The following is a 16,126-nucleotide window of genomic DNA, read 5'->3' on the forward strand; positions in this document are numbered from 1 at the left end:
TTCAGCCTGGAGGAGACTGAGGGGAGACCTCACTGCAGTTACAGCTTCTTGTGAGGGGAGAAGGAGGGGCAGGCACTGATCTCTTCTCTGTGGTGACAGTGACAGGGCCTGAAGGAATGGCCTGAAGTTGTGCCAGGGGAGGTTTAGGTTAGGTATCAGAAAAAAGCTTTCCACCCAGGGCTGTTGGGCACTGGAACAGGGTCCACAGGGAAGTGGTCACAGCACCAAGCCTGACAGAGCTCAGGAAGTGTCTGAACAATGCTCTCAAGATATATGGGACAGCTCTTGGGGTATCATGTGCAGGGCCAAGAAGTGGAATCCTGATGGGTTCCTTCCAACTCCACATATCTTATGATGAAAACTATCACATACCAACCCAAATGGTTTTCCCAGGGTCTTGCCACTTGGTAGCCATCATGCAAGCTGTCTGGGTAAGCACTGTCACAATTCTCTGTTCAGAACCAGAAGCACTACAGCAGAGTAGACACTGCTCTGCTAGTAAAGCTGCAGTACTCATGTCTCCCCCCTCCTCACTTTCCCTCAATTAGGTGACTGGCCTGTGGCAGCTCAGACCCAGGACACTGGAACTGTTGCTGCCAGTGCCACAGCAGCATCCTCTACCCCTGCTTGATCCCTCTTCTTCAGACAATAAGCTCTCCCCCATCTCCTTCCCACTTCACTTCCTTCTCATACCTCTTTCTAGAGCTGTCCAAGCTCCATGAGGAAGTGAGCCAGAGCTGATACTCTTCTCAGTTTCCACCCACTGCCTGTCATCTGAGTACATAACCCTCCTGCTCCTTAGGTGACTGAAAATGGAGAAGCTCAGAGCCACGTGTTAGATACGAACATTAAGAGGGAGAATTACTTGGATAAAAATTACAGAGAAAAAATAGTACAAACAGAAGCAATTCACAGCCCCATCACAGGATGCTGTTTTCCCGACTTCTTTGCACAATTTACTGCTGAACTAAACTTGTAAAGCTTTCATTATATTTAGCTTCACAACACAAACTGTAGCCTCATTTCATCCCACACACTGTTGCAACAGACAAGAAGTCCCAGTGCTCATAGCCGTAAAATTTGAGGTATCTAGGTCACATCAGGTCCTTATATTTAAGGGCAAAAGCAGCCCAGAGACCTCCAAAACCAAAACAACTGTCAAGACAGTCACTGAGCCAGTTTTCAGAGTATAAAACTTTCCCTTTGATATTGGTCAAAGGAGTGAGGTGAGCAAGAGTGGCAGTAGTTTCATACTACATGCAGAAGGGAAATATTGGTGTTCCATTCACCCTACCAGAACTCCAAGTCTTCAAATAGTGCAGGACCTGACATCCACACTGGGAACTGCCAGTTAAAAGATAATTAGACCCAAGTTAGTTACAAGCTAATTAGATCCAAGCCTTTCTGTTCAACTACAAATAACTTTTCCACTTCCAAGCCACCAAATCACTACAGTTCAGATCTAGTGGACAAGTTTCTGGTTGTGATCAGTTTGGAAAGAATACCCACTGGACCAAAGTTGCCTGCTACTTCTTGCACGCATTTGAAATCAAGAGTTTTCTGTTTCCATAATCTCATCTGCACAAAACTTACCTCTTTGGGCAAAGATGTTAATTTGTTTCTATCAGCATTCAAATTGTTCAGCTTCTTTAGTTTTCCAATGCTCTTCGGTAATGACTGTGCCAACAAAAACAAAATATACAAACAGAATTCATAACCACACAGGGTCAGGAAAAAACACTTAACTCACTTTTTAAATTAATTAACAGTCTGATCCACTTTTGAAGAATTGTAGTTAATCCTCATTACTGCCAGACTTTCCAAAGAAGAGCCAAAGGTTTATACTGCAAAACAAGTGCCTAGGAACGTCAGTTTCTAACACAAATTCACTCATTAATTATCTCTGCACTACGATAACAGACACACAACAGCTGTGTACAGAATGCATGTATGTAGGATGTATTATCTAACTTTACACTCCCAAAATCGTTTCTTGGTTAGCCATCTCCTAACTCAGGTGCCATGAACTAACTGTTGGAGAGACATCTTCCAAATAGTCTTAAGCTTCTAACTCAACCAAGTACCAACTGAGATTAAGAAATGCTCAAACCTAGTTTATTTAAAGACAGCTATTTAAAGACCCTCCAAGTGTCAGTGTCACATGAAGTTTCAAAAAATCAGAAGGGGACATCTAACAGAAGGAATTCTGATATTTTACTTTAATTGACCACATATTATATTTAATACCTGGCCAGAGCAGATCAGCAGAGCAAGGAGCAGTACAGCCTCTGCAGTGCTCAGGGCTTCTATTCAGTTCCAGTAAGACTGTTCCAAATAATGCACAGCAAAAACTGGCAATAATGCAATATACCACAAAACCCCAGATGAAAAAAACACAATGAAGTAAGTGATACCTGCACTCCACATGCTCCAATTCTCTCACTGATCATGAAACACTCAAGAGTGAATATGTAATTGCTTAAGCATTTGAAGGGTGGATTGTTACTACACACAACTTGATCTCTAGCATCCATTTAACAGGTAAGAAATAAGATGCATTTAAAGTAAATGTACTGCTTAGCAGTAGCAAGGATGAGTAACCTAATGAGCTAAGTGATTCAGCACTTAACAGCAGGTCTTATTACCACCTGCCATCTGAGCAGCCATGACCATGCATACCTGCAGCTGGTTTTCTGTGAGAACTAGTTCAGTAAGGCTTTCACAGTCTCCAATGGAATCAGTTAGTTGAATCAGCTTGTTCTGATCAACCTTCAAAATCGAGAGTCTCCGCAATTTTCCTGGACAGAAAAAACAACGTGGATTTTTTAGTCTAGTATGCTCCAATACCTTTAATTACATAAATTTTTACTGCTGCAAAACTTCCAGAAATCGTCTAAAACAATGAATTCTTTTTTCTGTAAAATAAAAGAATCCAAGCACTGCTTCACTTAGTGCTTGCACTATTTTTGCAAGTTTTAATATCACTGAATTCATACTCAATATAAATTTAAGCATAATAAATTGTAATAAAGTTACAATCTGAATTATATCCCACAAATATCAAGGATGTGTCTACCCAAATGCCTATAAACAAGTGAAAATTATCTGTCTGTTCCTCAATTATACAGTGTTTGTTAATAAAGGAATGTTCAGAACATCACCCACACCTAATCAGCCACAGTGAGAACATCTTGCACTGATGTGACAGCCCAAACCCAAACAGGATCAATGTCTCTTTCTCCTAACAGAGAACCTAATTAGTCAGACATGAAACCCAAGTTTGTTCTTTAGATGAGAAATCAACTTCTTTGAAGGTGATTTTCTCATGAAGAACAAAATATTATTTCAGGGCAGAAAGTCCACTTTGTTCTCCTCCTTTGTATCAGAATGGTCTTTGGTGCAAAAGCTGACTCGGGCAGAGCCCAAGATAGAGAGTTCAGGTGATACCTCCCTGCCATCCCTGTGTGGTCCAAACCAGCTGCAACAGTCTGCAGTATCAAATCCACTGATGATGTTAATTCATGAAGGCATGTCTGACACACAGAAAAATCGCAACCTAAACAGAAACCTAAGGTTTAGCACAGGGAAGTGCAGAGCTCTGCACGCAGACAGAAGAAACCTGTGCACCAGCACAGGCTGGGAAGTAAAACATACAGCTATACAGGAGCCCTGCTGGAAAGAACATGGGTACTATGGTGAGCATTAGGTTGAATACTAAACAGCAGTGAGCTCTCATCAGAAGCAAACACCAACTAGACTACATTAGAATTATAGCCAACAGATCAATGGAAGTTGCTGTGTCCTACCAACCTGCAATTAGCGAAACCACACCTGTAGAATCATTCTGAGTTTCATGTGATGTCCTGTCTTCCCTTCAACTCCCCTGTTCAAGTGATGAGGGTCCAGTAGGAAGCTAGCAAGATGGCCAGGACACACATGAGGTGAGGCTAAAGGAGCTGGCTGTGTTGACTCCCACCAAGAGACAGCCAAGGAAGCATTTGGGAGCTGCCCAGAACCACTTGCAGGGCAGTTATGACATGACAGAGCCAAACTCTCCTCTGCAGTGCCAGGTGAGGCAGCAGTGGCTGCAAATCACAGCATGGGAGATCCCATCTGGACATCAGAAGCAGCTTCCTCAGTGGGATGTGGTGCAGCACTGGCACAGGCTGCCTGGGGGTGCTGGAGCTCCATTAGAGCTCTGGAGCCTGAGGAGACACGGCCACAGCTGAGCTGAGCCACTGGTGCTGGTGAGAGCCCTGCTTCCAGAGCACTACAGATCCACCAGTCCCAGCAAGCATTCAGTGATCAGCTGGGCAGGAGCTCCCACAGAGACCAGCACAGGTCACTTCAGCCAACAAGCTCCATCTAGCCAGGTGCATGTGCTGCTGACTTTCAGAAGCTACAGCTCCATTTCTGATGTACAACAGCTGCACTGGCCAGCACAGTCACCAGAGAGAGCTGCTACAACTCTCTGTCAAACACATATTAATTAGGCAGCTGTAGGACCCACAGTTGTCACCCCACTCCCCCAAGTCTCATTGCTAGAGAAACTTTTCTTAGTCTTATATAGAATATACAGGAAGGGGGAAGGTCTGACCACTCTTTATAAATGTTAAATATAGTTAAACCACATTCATGAGGGCTCCTTCCTCTACATCTATATTTTGGGGGGTTAAAAAAAAATAATAAAGTCCTCTCAAGGCACACTCCTACAACATGGAACTTTCCAGAAAAACAGCTGATGAGTAGAGAAAAAATGCTTGTCATCTACTTGCCACAACACTACTGCTTGGGTAAAAAATATACACCTTAAAAAAGGCACTGGTAATGCTTCAGGAAACATTCTTCAGTTACTGAACCCAATCAAAGGGGTAGACACAGAAAGGCTGTAGTTTGAATCCTCAAGGCAAGGACTAATGGGCTGCAAGGCAAAGAGTCTTCCACTAGGTTCAGTAGAGGATTAATCACATTGTCCAACTAAAGATAAATACACCATTCAAAATTCTGTATTTTTTGTAGTGATGCTCTCAGCCAGTCTTATTAAGTGACCCAAAGCATGTTACAAAGCTAAAATTTTGAAAAGAGTTGTGATGATGAAACAGATACAATGGGAACTGAAGGGACTTATTAACTTTTATGCTGTTTGGGAGGTATCAAGTGAAGTCTGAAAGAGGATTCTGAGGGAGTCATTATGCAGACAATTAAAATGCAACATTAACAGAGCTATGTATTTGCTACTAAGAAAAGGAATACAAACAAGACAAGCCCATCTCTTGCACAATAAGACTTTAAAAACCCAAATGACTTCCAGTTACAGTGGATTAAATGGTTCTGTGTGATACCATTCACTTTGTACTCACCAATGCCATCAGGTAAGACCTGAAGTAAATTCTGAGAAACAAGCAAGTCTGTTAAAGAAGTCAGACCACTAATTTCTTCAGGAAGGCATTCCAATTTATTTTCAGAAACATCCAGGCAAAGCAGGTTTTTCAGGTTTCCTACTTCCTGCGATACAAGGAAAAAAATTTAAGTCATGCCCAAACACGTAAGAAAGTACTTTGAAAAATGTGCCATCACTATGAAATTCCACAAAGAAAAACAATTATCTGTATGACCTCTTAATTGGCCATTCTTTGTATGACCTCTAAAGCAGAAAAAAGTAAATAATTACACTTTACATATATTAAAAACTAACCAAGTGATTCAGTCATGGCTTCTTATTTTTAATATTAAACTGGCTTCAGTAGTCAGGGAAACTGAACATACCCAGGCAAGCACCATGCAAAGCTGGAGTTTTCCTCAAGTAAAGACTGCAGAGTTGTTTTTTTTCAGAATGGCAGATTATCAACCACTACGTAATTAAACTCTACCCCTCCCAATCAACCCTAGGCAAATTAGGATTAGTCTCTCTTGGCTGCTACAGCAACATGCCATGGCATCTAAGGATTTCATATCTTCACATCTTCCGACTACAACAAATGTAGAAATAGGAACTGGGGGAATTGCAAGCATATTTGAACTGCCAAGTTATACTGCCATCATCTACTATTGTTAATGACTATTTAAGTTTTTATCACAGCAATCCAACCCTTAGATAGAGAAATACCTTTGCCTCTGTTAGCTTTCAGAGCACCCCACCATCTCCCTATACATCCCTATACACACTTGAGGACAGATCTCATTTTAGTTATCCAAATCACCTTTCAGAGAACAGAACAGCTGAGGAAGAAGTGCCTTTTACATATATGAAATTTTCATACAGCAACCACCTTGATCCTAACTTACAAGATCAGTTCTTTTACTTTTGAAATGTCTGCCTCTCAAAAGGATCTTTCATTAAACACATACCCTTTATCCTACAAGTTCATCCTTTGGACATTGGACAAAATACATAAAAATGGCCAGTTTCAATAAAAATGGCTGCTGAAGTCACACTTGACCTTTTATGAACAATCAGTTCTCTAATTATTAGGCCAAGCCAACATAAATAAAGTCACCTAAACCCACTAAACTGTAACTGATTAACAAGACACGCAGTTGACAATGAGATCCACATAGCAAGTAATAGCAAACTGCAGGAAGAACAGAAGAAAACAGGTTTTGACTTGGTTGTAAGGGAACAAGAAGAAATAGGAACCATCCCACGCATTATAAAAGTTCTTAGGAAAGGGAATTTAGAGTGCTGTAAGCTTTAAATGCTAAGTTTCCTCATCTCATGACTGATGTCAGATGGGGGATTTGCCTGCATAAATCAAAATTTGTATTTATGGCAACAGTTCCATTACTGTACTTCTTCCAAACACCATGCTTAAATGGATGAAGATGACTACAAAAAATTGTGGGGTGGAAGGTTTCACACTCAAAATTTTTAAAACTGCAATTCAGATAGATACACAAGGTGAGGGTTAGCTCAGACTATTAACATCTCCCTGATCTTGGGTAAGAATTATGAACAGAGGATGTGTCATCCTACAAACTGAAAGGAACCAGTTATTCCTTATTAACCCTGCCTATTAGGAAACAATTCCCTTGTCAAAATGTTTAAAAGAAAATTCCTGACAACATACAGTATCATGGCCAATCCCTTGCAGAGGAATTTATTAAGAGCAAACCCTTACACACCCAAAACCAAACTCAGGCAAAGTAGACTGAGAAAAATATTCCATTTTAAAGCATTTCCCTGTAGGAATGAATGAAAAGGAATTTCAAAAACATCCTCAAAACAGTACCAGTAGAGCTCATTTTTACCTGAGGTATTTCAGCTAATTGGTTTCCATCCAACCAAAGGTCTTTAAGATTGAAAAGTGCACCAATTGTTTCCGGCTACAACATAAAAAGCAGTAACGTTAAGTTGCATAGGAACTTCAAGTAAAAAAAATGGCCATCCCACAATTACAGTGTAAGTAAAACAATTCTTCCTGCAAGCACTATTTAGATGTACCTTGGTTAGAAATAGCAAGGGTGACTGTAAGCATTTGGGAACTCCATTATACAAATTAATTGCTATAGCTTAATAAGCTACCATTCTTTCCTGGCATGCACCAAGAAATTGCCTGCACACCCTTGATCTACTGAAAATCCATCCAACATTTTCCTGAATCACCTTAAGGGAGATGACAGATATATTTTTGGTAGAACAATCTGCAACAGTGTAGTGATCTCTCAACCCGTAAGAGTTTTGCCTCAGCCCTTTCCCCGAGATTCCTACTCTCACCCTAGAAATTGAACTTTCATCTGTGCTTAGCCCATCCAGCTCCTGACACAAGTCCATGTGGTCATTGTAACTCCAAGCACAGACAGTTTTATGTCCCTCCACTCCTTTTCATTTCCATAAAAAAGCTGTTCCACGCTCTCATTTTCTAGAGATCAGCTGCAGTTTTTTGAGTAAAGTGAAACTGTACTGAACAAGACGAAGCAGATATGAAAACACTAGCTCACTGTCAAAATTCATCTATACCTATAAAAAGACTCTCCCTCCATGCATTTTTCTTTCTTCAATTTTGGACATCATACAACCTATTTCATCTAAATGATGCATAAAGCAATACCAATGTGCAGTTTCGGTGGTATGTTCTCTTACCAAATGATAAAGTTCATTGTTCCCTAAATCAAGTTCTTCTAGTCGCTGCAGCTGGGCAAGTGATCTGTGAGATGAGATAAATCAAAACAAAACCACATTAGACTAAAGCAACAGAAACCCCATGTATTTGAATAAGCTCATTTTACTGAAACTTGAATTTCAAATTATAATGTACTGTAGACAGACAGTTATTTTACGAGGAACAGACTGTTTGCAGTAACATCTTACTGAAAAAATAATTTGGTTTGTCAGTGTAACTGAATGCCCTTGAAACTTAAAACTTATCATAGGCAGTCAAATCATTACTCTTTTTTTTTTTATTTTATTTTAACAATGAGTCCCCTGGGGTAGCAAATGCCACATACTTTAGTACAGTTAGTTAGATTTATATTTAGGGGAAATTTACAGTTATGCAACTGGATAAAAATTCCCCATAAGGATCACATAACTATTTGACTCAAGAGTCAATATCCATCGTTTATCTTCTCAACACCATCCATCAATTTCTGAAGTACTTCAGTTTTTGAGACTGCAAATAGAGGGAAGCACAAAAGGATGTAAAAGAAGTTCAAACTGACAGACAAGAGAGGGCCACCCTTCAACATCAGGCTGTTGTACAGCTCTTGTTTACTTTCCCCAAAGCTGCAGTAGCACGAAAACCAGAGAGAATTGTCAGCTACGTTACTAACAGTCAGAATTTTCCAGGGGCAATAAAAATGTCAACATTTTTGATAGTTTCATACTGACACTGCATGGCCAAACTTAGCCAGCAACTCTTATCTTCTGACCACTGACATTAAAGTGTCTTGTGGCTCACTGCTATGAACAGCCACAACCAAGGCACTGGATAGACTGACAGGAAAAAATTACCCCAAAGCAATGGGGGAAGAGCTGCTGATTAAAAAAGTTTAAATCATTTATGGTATCTATTAGATTATTTAAACAAGCAGAACAGGAATTACCAAAACTCTTGCAAAAAGCAACTAGATAGTGAAGGAAGGAAACTCCTTCACCAGAGAAAGAAGAGGATGCTTCTAGGCAGACAAAAAGGATCTGCACAGTATAAGATACCAAATTAGTCTAACAAAAGACCACCAATTCCTCTGCCACAATACAGACAGTACAGAGACATCTAGATAACTTTTTTCTTCAAAAAGCACAGTGGGTGAAGTCAGACTTCAGACATCAGTAGGCCCAGTTTGCTACCAAGGGTTTCATCTCCAGGGTTTAGAACTTTTTGGCTACTCAGCCTTGAATACAGACACTTGTTTGTTATAAAGGTCTAGAGTAAAAATTTCAGAGATCTTACTGCCCTACTTTCACAGTTACAAAATTTCATCATGAGAACAACCCAAACCACCACTCCCACTGCAGATGGGCTCATCCAATGCCTGCAGGATGTGTTTGGTGTTGCTGTATTTCATACAGAATATTTTTATAGAATAAAGCCAATCCATGCAGACTGCAGGCTCCAGCTATTAATCAAGTACAACTAGAAGTAATGGATGTAGATGTTGCTAAAAGAAGGTTATATCTCATGCTGTCAATTTGCTTTAAATATTTTTTCTAGCTGTCATTCAGTTTCATACATTAGCAGATTTTAAGAATAAGAACATTTTATGTTAATATAATGAAACACATGCAATGTGACTTACTCAGGTAAGTATGTCAGCAAATTTTCTCTCAGTTCCAGTGAAGCCAGGTTATAAAGACTAAAAAGAAGAAAAAAAAACAAACCAAAAAAACCACTACATTTTAATCCCACCTTACTTTTTATATTCCATATTTTAAAAAGAAAAGTTTGCATTTACACAGTTTGAAACAAGTTGCTATGAACTGATCTTTTGTTTTTTTTAATTACACCAGATCATCGTGTGAAAGGCAGAATAGAAAGACTAAGTTTTTGCTTGTTTCTCTGTGATACTTCAACAGATTAAAGCTAGAAAGTAAAGAGACAAAACACAAACTCCCATTTGTTAAAAGGTTTGTAGCTGTAAGTTACTAAACAGAGTATATTATATTATACCTGGACTGCTTTTATTTACTCACCTTTGGAATCTGGCATGAGCTACCCAAGTTACTGAGCAACAGGTAAACCCATCACTGTCCTAATGACAGTGTGCTCATTACTCTAAGTGACATTATGCTGCTAAGCGGCTCACTTACTCCATATCCCAGGCTTTTACTAGCATCACCATAGCAACATTCAGATTTCACAGGGGTTTATTTATGACTAAATGGAACACAAGGAGTCAGACATTATCCCAACACTATAATCTGCTCTAATCCTCCACCATCCCAGGGAAAAATGAAAATCAGATATGGTGACTGCAAATAAGTTTTCAGCAACAGAATTATGTTCTGTCCTGCTGTGCAGAGAAAGAGGACAGTGTGTAGACCTTGAATAAAATCCAGATAAAAAGAACAAGAATTCCACTCAATTGGAAATAGATGTAAATTCTAAACTGTACACTTCAGGAAAAATAAACAAGCAAGCCCATGCATTCAGACTACATAAAATTGAAATGTTTTCCCATCTAAAACAATACCATTTCACCAAACCACAAAATAATCAGTTAGCTCCAGAATAAAAACAGCTGATAATAAAAGTTCGTTCAAAAAAAAAAAAAAAGAAAAATCTTCACATTGCATAATAATAAATCCTTATCTCATGCACCTGTTTCATACTGCACTCAAAAAACAGTGAATGAAGTCTCACAGGAGCTTTGATTACAGTCTCAGCAGCCCTTTCCAGCTTTTAAAATAAGCACATTTTACCCAATGGGTTTTGTATTCCTCCAGAAGTACAGTTTAAATATATCACATAGGCAAAGATACTTTAGTAGAAGTCTATTACAAATTCAATTAAAAAGGTAAGTGAGAATAACTCTACTACTGCTACTCAAATCATTGACAGAAATAAGCAAGCCATCACTCCAACACAAGAGAAAACTCACACATAAAAATTTTAACACTGTAAAACACAAGTCGAGACATAGTATCCAACATCCTCACGGAAACCAAACAAATGGAGGGGGAGAAGAAAGGGTGATGAGAACCATTTCTCTCCAAAGGGAATGTGGGTCTGACCTTGCTCACATTGCCACCCACAGACTGCCACTACGTTTGTGTTTACAGGTTTTCTAGAAACCTACTCAACCTTCCTTAGAATGTTCCTTTTCTCTTCAAATTTATATTAGGTGAGGTCCATGATTCATTTTTATCAAGAGAATACAAAAGGGATGTGCACACCTCTGAGCTGCCTCGTAATCTGGTGTTTACACATCACCCTGCATCTACTCATCTCCCTCCCCATCACACTGAAGCACTGATGAGTAAAATGGTGCAATTTTTAATTTCTTTTCTTACCTCAGACACCACTTTGGCTGTGGCTGAACAGAAATCTTTGTCAGAAAAAGCACATTCAATAGCAAGAACTTGGGAACCACCATCTTAACCAGACTCATCATATTGTTAGACTGGGACAGGCCAGTGAATCAGCTCAGGAAACTGATCCTGGTTAAAAATAACCCAGCAAGGAGAGTAACACAGACCCCCAGTCCAAGGCAGAGTAAATCTCCTTAAACACCCGGGCCAGTACAGCTGCCAAGAAGGGGCAAGGAAGGCAGATGTGCTGCAGCACTGTGAGCACTCACTGGCACTGTGAGCACTCACTGGCAGTGGTGCCCGTCTGAGTACCGCGTGAGCATCTTTGCAGCGTGACTGTGGCTCAACACAGTCCCAGCCTAGGTGCTCTTCTTGTGGGAGTTAGCTACCTGCCAGATTGTTTTCATCTCTAAGGACACAGCTTTCTGAGGGAGAAATGCTTTAGTTATTGTACAGCTATTCTCACCCACAGCATGCTCACAACCCTAACTCTACCCTGGAACAAAAGAAAAGATATTGCCCCACACTCCTTTATCCTTTCTACTTCTTCCAAGTTCTTGAGTCCAAATCCAGTATAAGCAGACCTCAACAAGCCAAATTAAGCCTCCCACCAATATAGAGACTTAAGTCTATGAAGTTTAAACCAGCAAAACTGCATCATTAGAGGGAAATACTATGCTTAAGATGGATCCATTTGATAGAGAGGCCAGAAAATGAAAGGACATTTGTGACTTACTGTTCTTAAATCCTGACTAGTTACAGAAATGGCTCCCAGCAAACCTATGTGCTGCAACCTAAAATGTGACAGGTATTGTATAAAATAGTATCATATAAAACACATGCTGATGTACTGAAGCACTAATCTCCAACACATTAAAAAGCAGAGGTATAGCTTGCCCTTACATTTACCAACAGGTTCTAAACAAATTGTGTGCTAAAAAATGTACTAACATTTTTCTGATTTTACTTTTCGCTAAGAAACACAATTTTAAGTCTTTTGCAAGAAAAATTCTACATGACTTGTTATTTTTCAAGTATCTTTTCTGATTTAGTAACACTCTTTCCAGAAAGTGCAATCCTTCCTCTTCTCAGCTACAAATAGCCATTTTCCACAATATGCTAAATGAAATGATTTCTTTTTTCCCTACGCCCTTAATTTTACAGGTGTACTGTTAGTCCAGTATTTCTAAAGTCCCTGAAAAGAACTAAAGCAAACCATACCTTACTGATTTCAGAATCTTCTCCTAATTCTAATCTCCATCTTGAAGAAAAAAAATCAATCATGGGAAGTTGCCATAAAACACAAAGGCAACAGCAATATAATTTACTCAGACTGAAGACAGATCAATCAGCAGCTGATCACCAACTGCATTTAGAAATTGCAGGCTGCTTTCCAACAAACAGTCCTTACTCCCAAAAAAAATCCAACAGAAAATGCACAAGCAAATGTAATTTATATTCTAAAACAGAAAGAAAAACAAAATAACAACAGCAAAAAGAGGAAAAAAGAAAAAAAAAACCTGAAAACAAACATACAAAAAAAAACACTATCAGAAGATTCTATTTTGCCACAGCTTGTAGAAAGCATTAATATTGTAATAATTCTCTCTACAAAAGCTACCACACAACAGAGACCTCAAACACTGAGCATGTGTGTGACATTACTGAGCACCAGGGAACAGACAAACGAGGCAGAGGATGAAGTTAACTGAAATAATTGAAAATTTTCCATCTCAGCATTCCAGATGATTTCTGGCATAAGGGTGGAACCAAGCTGAATTTAAAGGTACAACATGGCTATAAATGTCAGTTTCAGTATAAACCAGACATACTCGTTCAGCACTCAACCTACAGTAACTGTAGATGTTCATATTTCACTGTGTGAACTAGAAGAATGAAGAGAATATGAAATCAATAACTGAGAACAAAACTAATAGCAAACAAAGTAGACAAAAATGCTGGAAGTGTCTTTCCTCATCATTCCCGTCAGGTTTTGAACGAGAAATGCGCAATTCAATACAATCTACAGATAAGGAATACCACAAATATTCCTTCATCAACTGCAGCAGTCTACTCTAAAACAAAGGCTAGACCAGAATCATCTGCTAAAAGCAGAAACAAAGCCTGTTGTTCTTTTTCTTCCAAAGCAAGTCAGTTTGGATTGATTACAAGAAGATTATCAGCACTACCATGTTCCACAAACCAACCTTTTCACAGACAGATGACTCTAAACAAGAGATTCACTGCAATAGGTTAAAAAACATCACTGAAGTTAGAATTTAAAAAAAAAAAAAAAAAAGGGAAAAAAAAAGACATGTTCCATTGCTGCTTTGGATGAAATTAAATTTTAAGTGTACAGCACATGTTAAACATACTTTGTTTTTTAAAGTTATAAAATACAAAACTTCTATGGGTTTATCCTAGAACTTTAACCTTGAGGGACAATTGCAGCATATTCCTCTATCCATTGGGACAGAAAGTCAGCCTTAAGAGTAACTAACAATAGACAACACAAAACACTCCATTTCTATCACAATCCCTGCAAAAAAGACTAGGAGCTCCAAGCCCTTGGAAGAGACCAGCAAAGATTTCTGAGAGAAGAACTGGGAAGCATGATAAGACATATGTGATTTGCTTCTGAGAAGGAAAAAAAAAAAAAAGAAAAAAAGAAAAAAAAAAAAAAGCAGCTGAAATTACAGAAGTGGAAAGAGGAATGTGGGAAAAGCTAGGAAAAAAACACAGATGACAAAAATAACTGATATAAAAGCTAAAGATGCTCAGTCAATAAAAACTGAACATTGCCCTTATCTTGTGTAATAAAAGCTACACTTTTTGAACTTATGTCAAAAGCAGCATACAGCTGAGCCAGCAAGACAAGAGTACAAGCTTTGGAAATAAGGAAGCAAAACTGGAAGAGATGAAGATCTAAAGCACCTGCAGAAATCCATGGCCGGATCTGCACCCCTTCCAGCAAGTTTTGGCTGGTTAGGAGAATATAAAATCCCAAATATAATTTTTCCTCACGTTTGTAAAACTGCAAAAAGGAGAAGACAGGACAATGGGCATAGCCCCCATATTTATACAGAAAAAGACAATGTCCTGCACAACAAGGATAGGTGAGGTGAGAACACAATATAGATTCTGAATATAGTCTAGTATTATACTTTTTATGCAGCAGCAGCAATGACTCCAGAACACAGCCCAAGGATGCAGAATACAGAAATGAGAGATTAAATCCACATTTTGACCAGTGCACCAGTTCCAAAGGACTTCAGTTCACTGGGTCAGCATCTGAACATTACTGGTATTTAGATACCCTGCCTGGCTATACAGCACATACACTTTGAAATATTCATCATGACACTAAACTGGGAAGGAAAGGAGTCTAAACTAGGCAATTTACTGTCTTTTTTTTGTGCAGAAAAGGAACATGTTTTTTTTGTCTATTCAAGGCTCTTCCAAGAGATAAGGTAACTGTAGTACTCTGACAATGGCATAAAAATGCATGAAACTAGCCATATTTAAATATATTACAGCCCATCCCCACTGGCCAAATAAAACCACCAGTATGACCCTGCCCCAGAACACACCAGTTAGATGACTATGCACTCATGTGACAGGTTCCTAGTAAGCTACTCCCATCCCACAAGGTTTCTAGCTGCAGATCAACAATGCAATGGAAATCTGATGTTTAGCAGCTTTTGTTGCCCAAGAAAATGACAGAGTTAATCAGTAATTAGCCAGCTCTCAAAATACCACTTACTCAGACTGTAAGTATTTGAAGGTACTTGAAAAAAGTACATTTCAAAAGGTATTTGAAGAATATACCTCAGGGAAAGGCTCCAGTTCCAAGTCACTCCCCAAAAAAAAAAAATCTTTCTGTTCTCCTCTCTTGACTTTCCTCAGCTGCACACAGACCCTGAAAAGAGCAGGTGTCCAAACTCCCAAGGCTCTATCAGCCACAACCACCTTGGTCTGCATAAAGAATGTTTTGCCAGCCAGTTGAGGGAAGCGATTCTATTCTGCACTGGTGTCTCACCCTGCATCCAGCTCCAGGGGCCCCAGCACAGGAAAGGCACAGTCCTGCTGCTGCAGGCCCAGAGGGAGGCCACAAAAATGGTGAGAGGACTGGAGCACCTATCCTGTGAGGACAGACTCAAAGCTGGCATTTTTCAGTCTGGAGAAGAAACGTTTTGCAATGAGAGCAAAGAGACACTGTAACAGGACACCCAGAGAAGTTGCAGATGTATCTTCCCTAGAAGCCAAAGTCAGATAGAACAGGGCTTTGAGCAACCAGATCTAAAGAAAGATGTTTCTGTCCACAATGTAAGGGCTGGATTAGATGATCTTTAAGGTCTCTTCCAACCAACTCAAACCATTATTTTGAATTAGGTGCTTAAAGCTGGATTGTTTCAAAAGCTCCTGTTAACTCCCTTTCCAGAGTTAACTATCACTTCAGCTCTTCCCTGAGTCTGCCTTATTTCATCCAGTTACTACACCTGCCAGCAACCTAAATTCCCTGTGTCTGAATAACCAGCTCCATTTTTGGTGTAGCGACATTTCCAATGCAACAAAAGCAGTATCAGCTGCATGAGGAAGGATTATGCTTCCAGAAATTACTAAGAGTCTCATAACTCTTAGTTATGTTAGTTATAACAC

The 16,126-nt window shown here is 39.4% G+C and overlaps 1 protein-coding gene across 1 annotated transcript in view; it reads right to left on the reverse strand.

Moving 5' to 3' along the window:
* The window catches only part of LRRC1 (leucine rich repeat containing 1), a gene marked incomplete at its 5' end in the record, with an annotated part of 69,866 nt that overhangs the window by 13,413 nt on the left and 40,327 nt on the right, over positions 1-16,126 (reverse strand). Inside the window, 6 exons of the mRNA XM_015620477.1 lie at positions 1,594-1,677; positions 2,680-2,798; positions 5,361-5,505; positions 7,249-7,323; positions 8,081-8,144; positions 9,736-9,792. Of these exons, the coding sequence (XP_015475963.1) occupies positions 1,594-1,677; positions 2,680-2,798; positions 5,361-5,505; positions 7,249-7,323; positions 8,081-8,144; positions 9,736-9,792 (544 nt within the window). The remainder of the gene's footprint in view (positions 1-1,593; positions 1,678-2,679; positions 2,799-5,360; positions 5,506-7,248; positions 7,324-8,080; positions 8,145-9,735; positions 9,793-16,126) is intronic.

This window comes from Parus major, chromosome 3 (genome assembly GCF_001522545.3).
Source record: "Parus major isolate Abel chromosome 3, Parus_major1.1, whole genome shotgun sequence".
NCBI classification, from domain to species: domain Eukaryota; kingdom Metazoa; phylum Chordata; class Aves; order Passeriformes; family Paridae; genus Parus; species Parus major.